The sequence below is a fragment of the Pantherophis guttatus genome, chromosome 1, assembly GCF_059756535.1.
Source record: "Pantherophis guttatus breed Tessera chromosome 1, ASM5975653v1, whole genome shotgun sequence".
NCBI classification, from domain to species: Eukaryota; Metazoa; Chordata; class Lepidosauria; order Squamata; family Colubridae; genus Pantherophis; species Pantherophis guttatus.
This window is the reverse complement of record NC_142063.1, coordinates 172,985,098-173,000,713: the sequence shown is the minus strand read 5'-3', so window position 1 is coordinate 173,000,713 and position 15,616 is coordinate 172,985,098. Positions and strand designations below refer to the sequence as shown.

The 15,616-nt window shown below is 47.2% G+C and overlaps 2 protein-coding genes across 5 annotated transcripts in view; both read left to right on the top strand.

The window, feature by feature from the left end:
• The window catches only part of PLEKHM3 (pleckstrin homology domain containing M3), a 93,601-nt gene that overhangs the window by 59,847 nt on the left and 18,138 nt on the right, over nucleotides 1-15,616 (top strand). For all 4 annotated transcript variants that reach the window (XM_034431815.3, XM_060688141.2, XM_034431831.3 and 1 more), the window contains one exon: nucleotides 10,983-11,046. In XM_034431815.3, coding sequence (XP_034287706.2) covers nucleotides 10,983-11,046 — 64 coding nt within the window. The remainder of the gene's footprint in view (nucleotides 1-10,982; nucleotides 11,047-15,616) is intronic.
• On the top strand, nucleotides 1,160-4,143 carry LOC148116633 (uncharacterized). The gene is made up of 2 exons (XM_087882148.1): nucleotides 1,160-1,248; nucleotides 1,337-4,143. Exon 2 carries the CDS (start codon nucleotides 2,038-2,040, stop codon nucleotides 3,157-3,159), a length of 1,122 nt encoding a protein of 373 aa, XP_087738274.1. The 5' UTR covers nucleotides 1,160-1,248; nucleotides 1,337-2,037; the 3' UTR covers nucleotides 3,160-4,143.

Genomic DNA, 15,616 nt, shown 5'->3' with positions numbered 1-15,616 from the left:
GAGTATTCACTTAGTGCATTTAAACAATGTATTAAAGATCAGGAAGTTCAACAAGACTTATCTGCTTGTGTTCTGACCTAGGCTTCCTGAGTCAGTAAAACACACGAGTAGTCCCAAAAACCTCTTTAATTTCAAAGGCTGTGAATTCCGTTAATTCACAGATGAGTCCCAAATAGTTGTAAAGAGTCCTTCAGGATAAGGCTGATAATCATCCTCCTTTATCTCCCTTGGCACGCTGTCAAAGACCTAATTGGCAAAGCCACACCGAGTCCAGAATCAAACAGAGCTTCAGACTTTAAACTGAGCAGAATTAACAACGTTGCTTCCTCAAAGGTCCACGTGCCTTTGCTCCTCTTTTAAGTCTTATGGGAGGGGCCAATCATCTCCAAGCCCTACTCCTGAGTTCTCCCTTTTGTTTTAACTGTTCTTGCCTTCTGGCAGCTCTGCGCATGCGTGCAACTGGGAACAGGCTCCCCTGTTCCTCTGCCTCGCTGAGGTCCAACTCTGGAGACTCCGGAGGCAGCATGTACCTCCCAGATGGCCCTTTCTCATTGAACGTGGGTCCGGTGGTCCTCTTCCATGGGGAGTGCTCTTCCGATGACGTCGGATCGGGTCTGCTAGCTGAGAAGCTCCTCCCTTCCTCTAGCCTCCCAGCTTTCAGACTCGATCCGATTTGGATCAAGTCACGGTTTGAGCTGCTCCATAACTTTGGAAGTATTATAACTCTAATTGGATATTCTAAATTGATCCCTGCCTTCCAGCTAATTGGACTTCTAAATTGTTGCCTGCCTGATTCCCCCGGGGGGGGGGGGAATATTTCCCAGCGAGCAAGGTTTCGTCCCGAGGCCGCTGAGGACTGATCGAGGTGAGTTAAGCTCCCTCGAGGTGGAGATTTCTCTGGCAGCGAGAGGGGTTAAACTCCCTATGCCGCTGCAGCAGCCCTCAGGCAGGGATTAGGTGGTTGCTTCCCCGCCGCCGCACCGGCATCAGAAGGGGCGGGGAAGGCGGAGCCTCCACTGCTCCGTTGGGCTGCATCGCGCCGGAAGGCGCAGGAGCTGGGAGCCTTTCCCTCGGGCCTAATCGCCCCATTCTCCTTCGGCTCTCCTTTCAGCTCCGGCAGGACCGCAGGCAGGGCGATTTTTCCTGCCTGTCCAGCAACGATTTGGCGCCTCCTGGGCTTTCGCCCACGCGCCTGGAGGGAATTGCAAAGGAGACAGCACAGTCTAATTGGAACTCATTGCTGCCAAAGTAAGTTTCTCCCTGCGGGGGGGGGGGATTAACTAAGGATCATCCTCCCCTCCTGGATTAATTGTTCTATTTGCCCTTTCTTCGGCAGACGGCTTGCAGCCTTCCTAGGCCTCTCCAGGGATCCCTGCTCACCTCATGGCAGCCGCCATTTTGGCCTTTCTGCTCCCTCCGCCATTTTGCATTTCTGCGAGGTCTGGGCCTCTTTCTACAATGGCTTCCACCAGACAGTCTAAGACTAAGAGACAGGGCCCTTCTTTGGACCAACCTGGAACTTCAGCTGAGGTTCCTACAAAAAAGACTAAAAAATCCTCCTCCAAATCTTCTGAATCTAGATCAAGGGAGGAGATGAGGCTGCACCAGGCAATTGAACGTTCAATACAAAAGGCCCTCAAGGAGGCCTCTATTAAGGAAGCTGAGGCCTCAGCCTCTATCCCTGCTCGGGCCTCCTCTCCTGTGAGACCTGAACCCATTGCCCAGGCCTTGCCTCCAGCCTTATCCCCGGATGGGGATGGGGCTTCTGTTCAGCCACAGCAACAAGTTAATGAATCTCTCTTTGGGAATCAAGAAGAAGAGCCCTCTAGGGCTTAATCCCCGGGGGGGGGCAGGGTTTCTCCTTCCCCAGTCCTGCAGAGTTCTGATAACCAAGGGCAGGGGCCTGTAATTTCCCCAGATTTGGTGGTTTATATCCATCAGGCCATTCAGCAAGGCATTCAGGCCGACAGACAGCGCAGAACAGCCTCATGGGTTTCTGATTCACCCTCTCACATAGATGTGGAAGGTTCATGTCTTATGTCAGATAGGGTTCAACCCCCTGCCAGAGCTCATTCATCAGCTTCTTCTGTCCAAGGTTCTCTCACCGGTGAGGAGGTTAAGGACACTGAGTTGTCTGATGATGAAGACTTATCCCCAGACCAACCTTCTTTCATAGGCCTATTCAAACCTCAATTGTTCAGGTCCTTATTGCACAAAGCTAAGTTAACGACTGGTTTAGGAACACCCCGCCCTAATCCGGCTGGGGAGGGAACTTCTTCAGTGCCTCTGTTTGAGGAACCTCTCATTGAAACCGAAGAGATCCCAGGCCCCAAATTGTTCCGGGATGTCCTCACTAAGCAATGGCTTGCCCCTGCTTCGGGGCCTAGACCCAATGCGTTGGACAAGCGCATTTATAATATGGCCCCGGAGTTTTCCTCCCTTCTGCAGGTGCCCTCGGTGGATGCTCCGGTTGCCGCCCTTTCGACCTCTTCGTATACTGCGGGCCCTCCAGAGGAGAACCTCCGGCCGGAGGAACGCCGTCTGGAGCACGTGTTGGTCAAGTCTCACCAGGCTTCTGCATGGGCCGTCAGATCCTCAATGGCTGCTTCCTTCTTTAACCGAGCGTCCATTCTTTGGCTCAAGCAACTGCAGGAACGTCTTCCAGTGTCTGACTTACGCTCTCAGCAGGACATTACTAAGGTACTGGCAGCTTTAGAGTTTTCGGCCGACGCCACCTTGAATTCATCCAGGTTCACGGCCAAGGCCATTGGGGCAACTATCACGGCCCGTAGACTTTCCTGGCTCAGACAATGGCAGGCAGACGCCAAATCTAAATGGCGTCTGGCGACATCCCCGTTTGAAGGCCCCTTCCTATTCGGGGCTCCATTGGAACCTCTCCTAGCAGAATCTAGGGACAAGCGTAAATACTTACCTTCCATGTCTCGTAGGTCGGGACAAAGATTCCTCCCCTCTTCCTCCTCCTCCTCCTTTCGTCCCTTTCGAGGGCCAGAAGGATTCTCCTTTCCTCGACAAGGTCAGAGGTCCTTTCCATCCAGACAATTCCGCCCCTCCGAGCGTCAGGGGTTCCAATCTCAGCGGGGCCAATCTAGGCGCCCCTTCCGTGGGGATCGTGGGCGCTCCGCCCGCAGATCCCGCTGACGGTTCGTCCAGCCTTCCCATCGGAGGCCGCCTGGCCCCGTTTGCCAGCCAATGGGAGGCCACATCCTCGGACGCCTGGGTCAGGGAGACTGTCAGGGTGGGCCTCTCCCTCGAATTTCTCTCCACACCCCCGACCCGATTTCCCAAATGCCCTTTCTCTCGGGATCGGGCTCGTCGGCTCCTGATGGTATCGGCCATTCAACATCTTCTCGAGATTCAGGCCATCGAACCGGTACCTCAGGAGCTGCGCGGACAAGGCTTTTACTCCCGCCTGTTCGTCATCCAGAAGTCGTCGGGGGGTTGGAGGGCAATTCTAGACCTCAAATCCCTGAACCGACGGATCCGATACCGTCGGTTCAAAATGCAGTCCCTCAGCTCCATCTTGGAGGGTATCAGGCCCGGGGACCTTCTGTCCTCAATAGATCTGACGGAGGCTTACCTCCACGTTCCAGTCCACACGGCCTTCAGGCAGTTCCTCCGCTTCTGTTATGCGGGTCGTCATTATCAATATCGAGCCCTCCCATTCGGCCTATCCTCGGCTCCCCGAGTTTTTACAAAAATCATGGCCGCGCTAGTGGGCTACCTCCGGACTCTTCCAGTAAGGATCCAGGCCTATCTGGACGATCTCCTCGTCCAGTCGACTTCGGAGGATCTAGCGCGCCAGGACTTGGACACCACCCTCCAGGTCCTGGAGAGCCACGGGTTTTCCGTCAACATGGCCAAGAGCCATTTGATACCCACGACTTGCATACAGCACCTGGGAGCCATCATAGATTCGGTGGAAGGCAAGGTTTATCTTTCCCAGGACCGCCTGTCCAGCCTGCGGTCACTGGTCAGGTCAGTGTCGTCAGGGAGACCAGTCTCCCTGGCAGCCCTGTCCAAGCTCCTGGGAAAGATGGTCTCCTGCATCGGGATCATCCCTTGGGCGCGTCTCCACTGCAGGGATCTGCAGTGGTTTCTGATCCCATTCCAAAAACGTCATCTAGGGACTTCCGACCGCAAGGTCCTCCTTCCCCACAAAGTTCTCCCCTCCCTCCAGTGGTGGTCTTCAGCAGCAGTCCTCAAGGGGAGGGAGTTCAGGGTGTCCCAATTCCTTATTCTGACTACAGATGCCAGTCTCCTGGGCTGGGGGGCCCACCTGTCCTCGTCCATGGCCCAGGGGCACTGGTCCCAGTCAGATCTGACACACAATATAAACTGGTTGGAACTTCGGGCCATCCACCTGGCCCTTCGGATTTTCCAGGATCAGGTGTCAGACAAACACGTATTGGTACGGACGGACAACGTAGCCGCCAAGGCTCATGTAAACCGCCTGGGGGGGACCCGGTCTCGCCACCTCATGCAGGAGGCCGAGAGTCTGAGAGCCTGGGCGGAGTCCCACCTGAGGTCCCTCCGGGCATCTCACATATCGGGCGTGACGAACACCCAGGCGGACTGGCTCAGCCGGGAGTCAGTGGACCAAGGGGAGTGGGCCCTCGACCCGGGCCTGTTTCGGATGATCACCGACCGCCTGGGCCTCCCGGTGATGGATCTGTTCGCCACTCGGGCCAATCGCCAGACAGAGAGATTCTTCTCTCGCTACCCGGAACCGGGGGCGGAGGCAGTGGACGCAATACACAGCAGCTGGCCGGCCGGCCTCCTCTATGCCTTTCCGCCTTTGCCTCTCATTCCCAAAGTCATCAGAAAGATGCTGTTCCTCCGGGCGGAGCTCCTGTTGATTGCCCCATTCTGGCCCCGTCGGCCATGGTTCGCGGACCTCCAAGCCCTGTCCGTCCGTCATCCCTGGCGTCTTCCTCGAGACAAAGTGACTCTTCGTCAAGGGCCGTTACTGCACCCGGATCCGGCGTGGCTTCAGCTAACCACCTGGCGGTTGAGCGGAGCTTGCTGAAGAAGTCCAAGATTCCTTCTCGGGTCGCCAACACTATCCAAGCGGCTCGACGCCCGTCAACAACACGGATTTACGACTCCACCTGGCGCTCCTTTGTGTCATGGTGCAACCGTCGCTCCATCGTCCCTACGTCGGCCTCCACGGTGCAGGTACTGGTGTTTTTGCAGGACGGCTTTGAGGCAGGCCTGGCCCCTAACACGCTCCGTCGGCAGGTCTCCGCCCTATCCACTATTTTGTGTTGCGGTTCTAGACATTCCCTCTCGAGTCGTTCCCTCATCCGCCTCTTCCTCAGGGGGGCTTCCAACCTTCGCCCGGGGTCTATCCACAGATATCCCTCCTGGGATTTGCCCTGAGTGCTAGACGCCCTCACGAAGGCTCCCTTCGAGCCCCTAAGGTCAGTGGGCCTACGTTTCCTGTCTTATAAGGTCGCCTTCCTACTGGCCATAACCTCGGCCAGGTGGATTTCAGAGTTGGCAGCCCTCTCCATCAGGGCTGATCTCTGCGTTTTTCATCCTGACCGGGTGATACTTAGGTTGGACCCCACGTTCCTCCCTAAGGTGAATTCCCCTTACCACAGGGCACAGGAACTAGTCCTTCCAAATTTTTGTCCACGTCCTAGCCTGCCCTTAGAACGAGCCTGGCACTCCCTGGACGTGAGGAGAGCCCTTCGGATCTACATCCATCGGACATCTGACTTTCGGAGATCAGAATCCCTTCTAGTCTCCTTCCAGCCATCTAGTATGGGCCAAAAAGTCTCATCCATTACAGTGGGGCGTTGGATTAGGGCCACCATAGCCACGGCTTACGGGTCCCAGGCCTTGCCAGTTCCACCCAGGATCACGGCCCATTCCACCCACAGTGCGGCCACTTCGGCCGCCTGGGCCACCCAAGCCTCCTTGGAGGAAATCTGCCGGGCTGCGGCCTGGTCGTCCCCTACCCCGTTCATTAGGCATTATCGACTAGACCAGTTTGCATCTGCGGATGCAGCATTTGGGCGTAGGGTACTCCAACAGGTCCTCCAGCGGACTTCCTCATCGGCCAGGGCAACTCCCTCCCTATAGTTTCACGCTTTGGTATGTCCCATGGAAGAGGACCACCGGACCCACGTTCAATGAGAATGGGCTTTGCCTTACCTGAAAGCCCTTTCTGATTGCGGTGGGTCCGGTGGTCCGCCCCGCCCTGTTATGCCCAGGGCCGATTCGGCGGGGTTCTGGTGTCCTGTTTCCTTTCTTGCAGCTCACCGTGTAGGTCTGCTACAAATCGAATCTCATCAGAAAGCTGGGAGGCTACAGGAAGGGAGGAGCTTCTCAGCTAGCAGACCCGATCCGACGTCATCGGAAGAGCACTCCCCATGGAAGAGGACCACCGGACCCACCGCAATCAGAAAGGGCTTTCAGGTAAGGCAAAGCCCATTCTCTGCCTCCGACGCAGAGCCCTCGTCTGAGCCTTCCCCAGACTCCAGGACTGGCCCATGTTCCTCCCCAACCTCCACACTGTCTGACTCTGCTGCCAGCTCCGCAGGCCACTGGCGGACCACAACAGCTTGACCCAAAAACTTTTTCATGAAGAGACAAGCCCTTCCTCACAAACCAGTGAGAAGTTTATATCATATAACTGTCTCTAAATTTTGGAGCGTATTAACTCTAGTTGCTTTTAACACTCTGCCCACAGCAGTTCTGGACGGCTGATATAAAATAGTTCCAAATGAACTGAAACTGTGCCTCTGTGGACAAGGGCCATTGAAACTACAGCTTATGTCCTGTTGTATGGTCCTCTCTATAGGGTCTCACAGGCTCCTAACACCTTACCTGATTAAACATCCTGGAAATTTTGGTCTCTTGTACATAAAAGTTACTTAAGCATAGCTTAAGTTTTGTTACACTGTCTGTAAAATTTATTTATTTATTTATTTATTTATTTATTTTTCAAACTTCTATACCGCCCTTCTCCTTTCGGACTCAGGGCGGTGAACAGCCAAGATAAAAAACATTTATACATAAAGTTAAAAATAGATTTAAAATAATTAAATAAATTTGGCCCGTAATTTAAAACTTATCAATTTAAAATCCGTATCAAATTTTAAAACCAACCATAAAATCAGGACAGTCCGGCTAACTGAAAAAAATAGGTTTTTAGGGCCCGACGAAAAGTCCGGTGGTCGGAGATCACTCGTATCTCTGGGGGTAGATTGTTCCAAAGGGTAGGTGCCACCACAGAGAAGGCTCTCCCCCTGGGGGTCGCCAGCCGACATTGTCTGGTCGACGGCACCCTGAGGAGTCCCTCTCTGTGGGAGCGAACTGGCCGGTGGGAGGCAATTGGTGGCAGAAGGCGGTCCCGTAAGTACCCCGGCCCTAAGCCATGGAGCGCTTTAAAGGTGATCACCAACACCTTGAAGCGCACCCGGAAATCCACCGGAAGCCAATGCAGCTCGCACAGGAGAGGAGTCACATGGGACCGCCCCGTCACTCCCATAATCCCCTGCGCGGCCGCATTCTGCACCAGTTAGAGCCTCCGGGTGTACCCCAAGGGGAGCCCCATGTAGAGAGTGTTACAATAGTCCAGACGAGAAGTGACGAGTGCTTGAGTGACCGTGCATAGGGAGTCCCGATCCAGAAAGGGGCACAACTGGCGTATCAGGCGAATCTGATAGAAAGCCCCCCTGGCCACGGCCGTAATATGCTCTTCTAAAGACAGCCGTGCGTCCAGGAGGACACCCAAGTTGCGGGCCCTTTCCTTGGGGGCCAATGATTCGCCCTCAATAACCAGCGATGGCGTCAGCTGGCTATACCGGGATGCTGGTAGCCACAGCCACTCGGTCTTGGAAGGGTTGAGTCAAAGCCTGTTTCTCCCCATCCAGACCCGCACGGCCTCCAGACACTGGGACATCACTTCCAAGGCATGGTTGGGATGGTCTGGGGTGGAGATGTACAGCTGAGTATCATCAGCGTATTGATGGAACTCCACCCCAAAACCACGGATGATCTCACCCAGCGGCTTCACATAAATGTTGAACAGGAGGGGTGAGAGGACCGACCCTTGTGGCACCCCACAAACAAGGCGCCTTGGGGTCGACCGCTGCCCCCCTGTCAACACAGATTGCGACCGGTCAGAGAGATAGGAGGAGAACCACCGCAAAACGGTGCCCCCCACTCCCAGTCCCTCCAGCCGGCGCAACATGATACCATGGTCGATGGTATCAAAAGCCACTGAGAGATCTAACAGGACCAGGATAGAGGAATAACCCCTATCCCGAGCCCTCCAGAGATCATCCACCAACGCGACCAATGCCGTTTCCGTGCTGTACCCAGGTCTGAAGCCGGACTGGAGCGGATCCAAATAGACAGCTTCATCCATTAGGCAGACCTTTGTCATCCATTTTCACCATCAATTGTAATATGCTCTATTTTGTTCAGTTCAGTTTTGCTTTATTTTATTTTGATGTTTATTGTTTAATTTTTTTGTGCTGGTCTGTAAAGATTGATTGATTGATTCACACTTGAACTTATTTCTCAAAATTAGTCAGTAACAAACATAATGAAAGTTTCACAAGGATATTGATGCAATGGAAAAAAGGTATCAGGCAAGGGGAATCTATTAATGCTGGCTGATTATTGTTGGACACTGCAGGGAGATGCATCAGACACTGAGTATAAACAAAAATCAGCAAAACATTTTTAGACCTGTTCAAGTTGTACAGTGTGTCAGAAACATTATGCAATTAAATATATTAGTCATTAAAAGCTAATTTCATATTTCTCAAGACTCTTACGTGATACAATATCTAAATACTATATTTGTTTTTTTTTTGAAGGAGTATTATAATCACCAAAAGTTTTTCAGGAAGCAAATGTTTGAAGAAACATTGTCGTTAAAGGCTAGGTGAAAATTGTTACTGATTGAGAATTTGGATCCATTATGTTTTATGTGAGCAACAATGGATGTTAGTCTAATTCAGGTTAAATTTTAAGGCAAAGATATTTTTGTTAAAAGTCCTTTATGGTCTAAATTTAAGTTATTTGGGTCAGGCCCAATTTCTTTGTACCTATAGTGTAACTCCTTTTTAAAACCTGGGAGAAGGGAATCTTTAAATAATGCCAGTATCTGTTAAGTGAATGAGTCCTAAGTTTGAAACTAATTTCCTTGGGTAATGCCATGGATTCATTCCTTTTCGTAACTGTTTTATGGTGCTATTTTGATACGGGTTTGGTTTATGGTTAATTTTTAATTTGCAGGAATCTATTGAATGTTTATTAACTTGACTAAATGATTATATTTTATGGTACTCTTTTATGCCCAGTAAAATTTAGCTAAATTTGTCCTGTCTAAACTGTCCTTGGTCCAGCCTTGGGATTTGTTCATAATATTACTTTTGAAGCACTCAGCCTCAGGATGCAACTCAGCTGGTTCCATCCATTAAATACATGATCTTCGTGGCCCTGAGAGTCCTTTGCTCTCTCTGAGTGGGATGAGGGAAACTTCTTAATGCACTTGGAGTGCCATCATCAGCTGCATTCTGCTGTTTGCTTCCATCAAAATGAACAAGACACATTTCCACAATAAAGAGAGGTTCCATAAAACAACCCAACAAAATTGAGTAGCTTTAGTTTTTTGAAAAAGCTTTTCCTGTAATCTAGTTTCCATGGTAATAGGAATAAGTATATTTTTCCTACTCGAATTCTTTTGCTGATAATGTGCTTAAATGTGTTTGTCGCATGCAATCCTTAAGAGTGCTTTCATTTAGAATTAAATTGAGGAAATGTTGGAATATCAATACCTTCTAGTCTCACAAGACACAAATCACTTTTTTGCCCACTACATATTTTGTGTATTTTCATGCATTTTTGTTAATTCTTCATTTAAATAGTATTTAAAATATATTACATTGGCAAAAATAAGGGACATAACTTCAGATCATGGTCATAATACTTATATTTAAAGAAAATAATTATTTGGTAGTTTTTGAGCTCATCATATTTAAATAAAAATTAAAAAAAATACAACTACTGTACATCTCAAGTGTATTTATAAATTTGAAGCATATTGCTTCCAGCAAGTAGTGGCAAACCTCAAAATAATAACCTAGTATTCAGGAGTGCCTTTTAAAAATACACGTCGTTGGCTCAACTCAGCAGTGAATTCAAAACCAATGATTCCCACTTTGTCATCTTCAACTAACAGAAGATAATTTATTAAGTTAACAACCTTCTATACAGGCTAAAGGTGACAAAGTGGAAATCATTGGTTTTCATATTCGATAAAATGTCATATTCTGATATAACTGGCTTAAGGTTAACTCAACTTTCCATCCTTCTGAAGTTAGTAAAATGAGGACCCAGATTGTTGGAGCAATATGCTGACATTGTAAACCACTCAGAGAGTTCAGTAAAGCACTATGGAGCAGTATATAAGTCTCTGCTATTACTATTGCTATATTGCTGTAGATAAGGTGTGTTAAGGCCAGAAAAAGAGAGTTCACATTTCCATTGACTTGAAAAGATGGGCTATAAACATTTAGCATTTCAAATGAGCAAATTATTTCCAGAGTTTTGAATCTAACCCTTAAATTGAATTGAGTAGTGATCTATTAAAAAAGGTTACCTGGTTTCTGAATACCTGATATGTCAGTTTGAGTATAGTTTTTTTTCCTTTTGGCAAACACATATGGACCAGGCATTTGTATTCTCTTGAACAGTATGTACTTATCTGCAGTATTTTATGCATATTCAGTTAGAATCTATTAACCAGGACAGTGCATGATACTTCTTTTATCTTTTAGGAAATTTTCAAATAATATTTTGCTTCTCTCTCTCCCTGTCTCTCTCTCCCCCCTCCCTCCCTCCCTCTTTCTTTCTTTCTTTCTTTCTTTCTTTCTTTCTTTCTTTCTTTCTTTCTTTCTTTCTTTCTTTCTTACTCACTCACTCACTCACTCACTCAGAATTTTTCCCAGGGAGTATCTTCTTCAGCAGATCCACCTATATTCTCTGGCAGATCTACAGCAGGTAAGTGGTTTTTGATATCAGACCCTATGTATCTGTGTGTGTGTGAGAGACAAAGAGACTGTTCAGTTTTTTTTCAACCTGTGGATTAATGATAATTCACAGTCAGTAATGAAAGTATTTCAAGTGTTTCCCAAATGATAACTTAAGAACAGGTTATTTATAACTTGCATATTTATAGTTTTTAACTTAGTAATAAATACTTATTAACTTACGTTCTTGAAAGAACAGACTGAATTATGAGATGAGTTGGCTTCTTTTTGCCTTTAAAATAAATATGTTCTGTTTTAATACTGTATAAAATGTTTACGGGATAAATATTTGTAAGAATTTCACAAATCGAGGTGGTAAGTATAGTAATCCGTGGACAAGAAGGATACTGATTTTTCTCTCTTTAAAAGTAGATTGCGATAATAGAAGTCTTTTTTACAATGGTGATTGCCAAAATTCAGTGTTGATGTTTGTGAACTGATTTGAATATGTGAAGTGCATTACAGAAAATGAATAATGAATAAATATAGTACTGTGGTATGTGGAAATGACTTGTGGTAGTTTGAACTCCAGGCTGACACTCATAATAACTTACCTGCTGGATATGAATGAACTTCAGGATGCTCAGAGCCACCTACATTTTTTTGTAGAATTCCAAAATCCACCTCCCATACAAAAGACACATACAGAATGCTCAAAATGTACTTGAATCTAAGAATTTTTTTCAGTGCCACAAGTGAATTGGACACTACTTTCATACAAAATGTCACTTCCTGATGATTCCAAGCTTATGTTATTGTGAAAGCCTGAAATAAATGTTAAAAATCTTGTTGCTCTTACAACTTAACCATATAGAGTCACAAATCCTTTATCTATGTACTCTAGTTCACCTCAAAATCTGCCAGTAGATGCTACTTTTGTCCAATCTTCATTTGAATAATCTAAGTACAGAAGAGAAAGTAGCTTAAAAGAAGAAAATCAGTTTCCCCAGCTGACAGTTTGTAAATCTCTAATGCTTTTTGATCTACCTCATTTAAAAAATGGACATGGAAATGCCATCCACAGATTCTCAAATTGTCTGGAGGAGAGGGGAAAGAGTAAAAGGAGCAGGGTTTCAGACTCATATTTCATCCATTTATTTAGCCACTCTGACAGATAATTTTGTGTGTTGATATACATTTAGATTTTTTTCCCCTCTTCTGCACTTCAAACCTTTCATCATGTAATTCAATTACTGTTGCTCCTGCTCTGGTGAGTAATTTTTGCTTTTAATCTAGCTCAGTAGTTATTATCAGCCTAGAAAGTTTTCTACTAGTCTTTTGTGCTTGCCATCTTGTTTCATTACTTGTTATGTTTAAAATAAAATTGTCTGCCTCATTTCTGTCAAAAAGATGTATTAGGAAGGGTTGAAAAAAACAAGATTAGGACCCTTACAGATACTTACGATGATAATGATGATGATTATATGCCATCAAGTTGGTGTCGACTCTTAACAAACATAGATTTTCTCCAGAATAATCTGCTCCCAACCTGGTCCTTCTGATTTTCCAGTGATATACCCATTGCTAAGGTAATTGAGTCCATCTGTCTTTCTGCCATCATCCTTTTCTTATTCCTTCCTGTAGACTTCTCAAGAGCACTAGGTCTTTGCTTAATATGCCCAAAAGATGATAATTCAGTTTGACTAGGTGTGTATTTACTGAAAACTATGATATATTTTTTGTGTGCATTCTTGTGCATGGTATTCTCAAAAGTCCTCTCCAACACCAAAGTTCAAAAACTTAATACTCTTTATGCTGTGTCTCCAAAGATCAATTTTCACTTTAATAGGATGTAACAGGGAAAACTATTTTACCTATTTTTGTGGTATATATCTTGACTGTTAGTTTCTTAACTTTGATAGTTGATCCTAAAAGACACATCACCAATTTCTTTATTATCAGTTCTAAGATTGGTTGCTGTATTTGTTCTCATTAATTTGATCAAAATCATTTGTTTAGTCTTCTTAGTCCCATTTTCACTATGCCTCTTGACTTTAATTACTAGAGCTTCCTGATAATTTGCATTTTCTGCTATCAGGATACTGTAATCTGAATAGTTCGGGTTATTGATGATTCTTCCATCACTTTTAGAACCACACTCAACTTCCAATCCAACTTCCCTCAATATATTTTCAGCATATAGGTTGCATATAGGGGAGAGTTTAGAGCCTTGTCTCATTTCTTTGCTAACCTGGAAACAATCTGTTTCTTCATGTTCTATCTGGATTGTGGCTTCTTGACCTGTGTATGGGTCTTTCATGAAGACAATGAGATTTATTTATTTACCAAAAATTTATATGCCGCCCTTCTCCCTAAGGACTCAGGGCAGCGAACACAAGTTAAAAACATACAATAATAAAAAGTAAGGTGATTAAAACCCAGATTAACAACAACAATCAAAATAATAAAACCCAAGGATCAGGGTCAACCCATTTGTTGGAACAGCCAAGTCTTTAAGTCCCGACGGAAGGAGCGGAGATCAGGTGCCGTCCGAAGCTCGTTGGGTAACTCGTTCCAAAGGAGAGGGGCGCCTACAGAGAACACTCTACCCCTGGACGTCGCCAGCCGACATTGTCTGGCCGACAGTACCCTGAGGAGGGCAGCCCTGTGAGAGCAGACAGAACGGTGGGAGGCAGGTAGGAGATGGTCCTGCAAATACCCCGGACCTAAGCCATGTAGGGCTTTAAAGGTAAGTACCAGCACCTTGAAGCAGATCCGGAGGACCACTGGTAGCCAGTGCAGCTCGCATAGGAGAGATGTTACCCGGGAGTAACGGGGAGCTCCCATAACCACCTGCGCGGCCGCATTCTGGACCAGCTGGAGCCTCTGGGTGTACCTCAAGGGCAGCCTCATGTAGAGGGAGTTGCAGTAATCCAAACGAGAAGTAACCAGGGCATGAGTGACCATGCGAAGGGCATCTCGGTCTAGGAAAAGGCGCAACTGGCACCAGGCGTACCTGGGCGAAAACCCCTGGTCACGGCCGTAAGATGGTCTTCCAAAGACAGCTGGGAATCCAGGAGGACACCTAAGTTGCGGGCCCTCTCGACGGGAGGAAGCAGTCCCCCCCCAATCGAAAGCGATGGAACTTCTGCAAGAGCCTTGGTAGTACAGTGGTTTAATGCACCCTGTAATTAACACAGCTGCCTGAAATTTCTGCAGGTTTGAATCTTACCAGGCTCAAGGTTGACTCAGCCTTCCATCCTTTCTAAGGTAGGTTAAATGAGGACCCAGTTTGTGTGGGCAATAAGCTGACTTTGTATAAATATACAAAAGTATGAAGGCTATTGCTTAACGCATTGTAAGCCGCCCTGAGTCTCCGGAGAAGGGCGGCATATAAATCAAATTAAAAAAAAAAAAACATGAGACGCCGGCATCCATAGCCACTCAGTCTTGGAAGGGTTGAGTCTTAGCCTGTTCCTACCCATCCAGGCCCATACTGCCTTCAGGCAGCGGGACATCACAGAAAGGGTGGCCCGGGGTGGAGATATATCATCAGCATATTGATGATACCTCACCCCGAAACCACGAATGATCTCACCCAGCGGCTTCATATAGATGTTAAAGAGTAGGGGGGAGAGAACTGACCCCTGAGGCACCCCACAGGTTAGGGGCCTCGGGGGGAACCTCTGTCCCCCCGCCCATACAAACTGCGAACGACCTGAGAGGTAGGAGGAGAACCACTGTAAAACAGTGCCTCCTATCCCCAACCTCCCAAGTCGTTGCAATAAGATACCATGGTCGATGGTATCGAAAGCTGCTGAGAGGTCAAGTAGGACCAGGATGGAGGAACAACCTCCATCCCGGGCCCGCCAGAGATCATTCACCAGCGACCAATGCCGTTTCCGTGCTGTGCCCGCGCCGGAACCTCGATTGGTACGGGTCTAGGAAATCCATTTCCTCCAGGAACTGTGGGAGCTGTTGCGCCACCACGGACTCAACAACCTTCACTATATAAGCGAAGGTTGGAGACCGGCTGATAGTTATTAAGTGAGTCTGGATCCAGGGCTGGCTTCTTGAGGAGGGGTCGAACCACCAACTCCTTAAGGGAGGCGGGGATGATCCCCTCCCTCAAAGAAGTGTTGACATTAGCCTGGATCCAGTCTCCAGTCACCTCCCGGGTAGCCGAGACAAGCCAAGATGTTCTGGGATTCCCATTTTCCTAAGCATATTCCATATTTTGATGTGGTTGACATGATCAAAAGCCTTTCTGTAGTTAGTAAAGCACATGTTTACTCTTTTTGGTATTCCTTGACTTTCTTAATTTTCCAGCAGGTCTCTGTAATTATACTTCTTATTACTCAGCTTTTCTAAAGCCAGCTTGAACTGTTTCCATTTGGATTCTCATCATGTAGGATGTGTTGGATGATTCTAAATATTATTTTGATGGCATGTGAAATTAAAGATATTGTATAATAATTTATATACTGTGTTAAATTTCCTTTTTATATATTAGTATGTACATTGACCTCTGCTGATCTGTTGGCTGTTTTCCACATTTGTTTACATTATTTGGTTAGAACCTTGACTGATTCATCTTCTGT

What these genes read in the sequence shown, in the direction of transcription:
- LOC148116633 (XM_087882148.1), top strand. Translation starts at nt 2,038, where the DNA reads ATGTCAGATAGGGTTCAACCCCCTGCCAGAGCTCATTCATCAGCTTCT.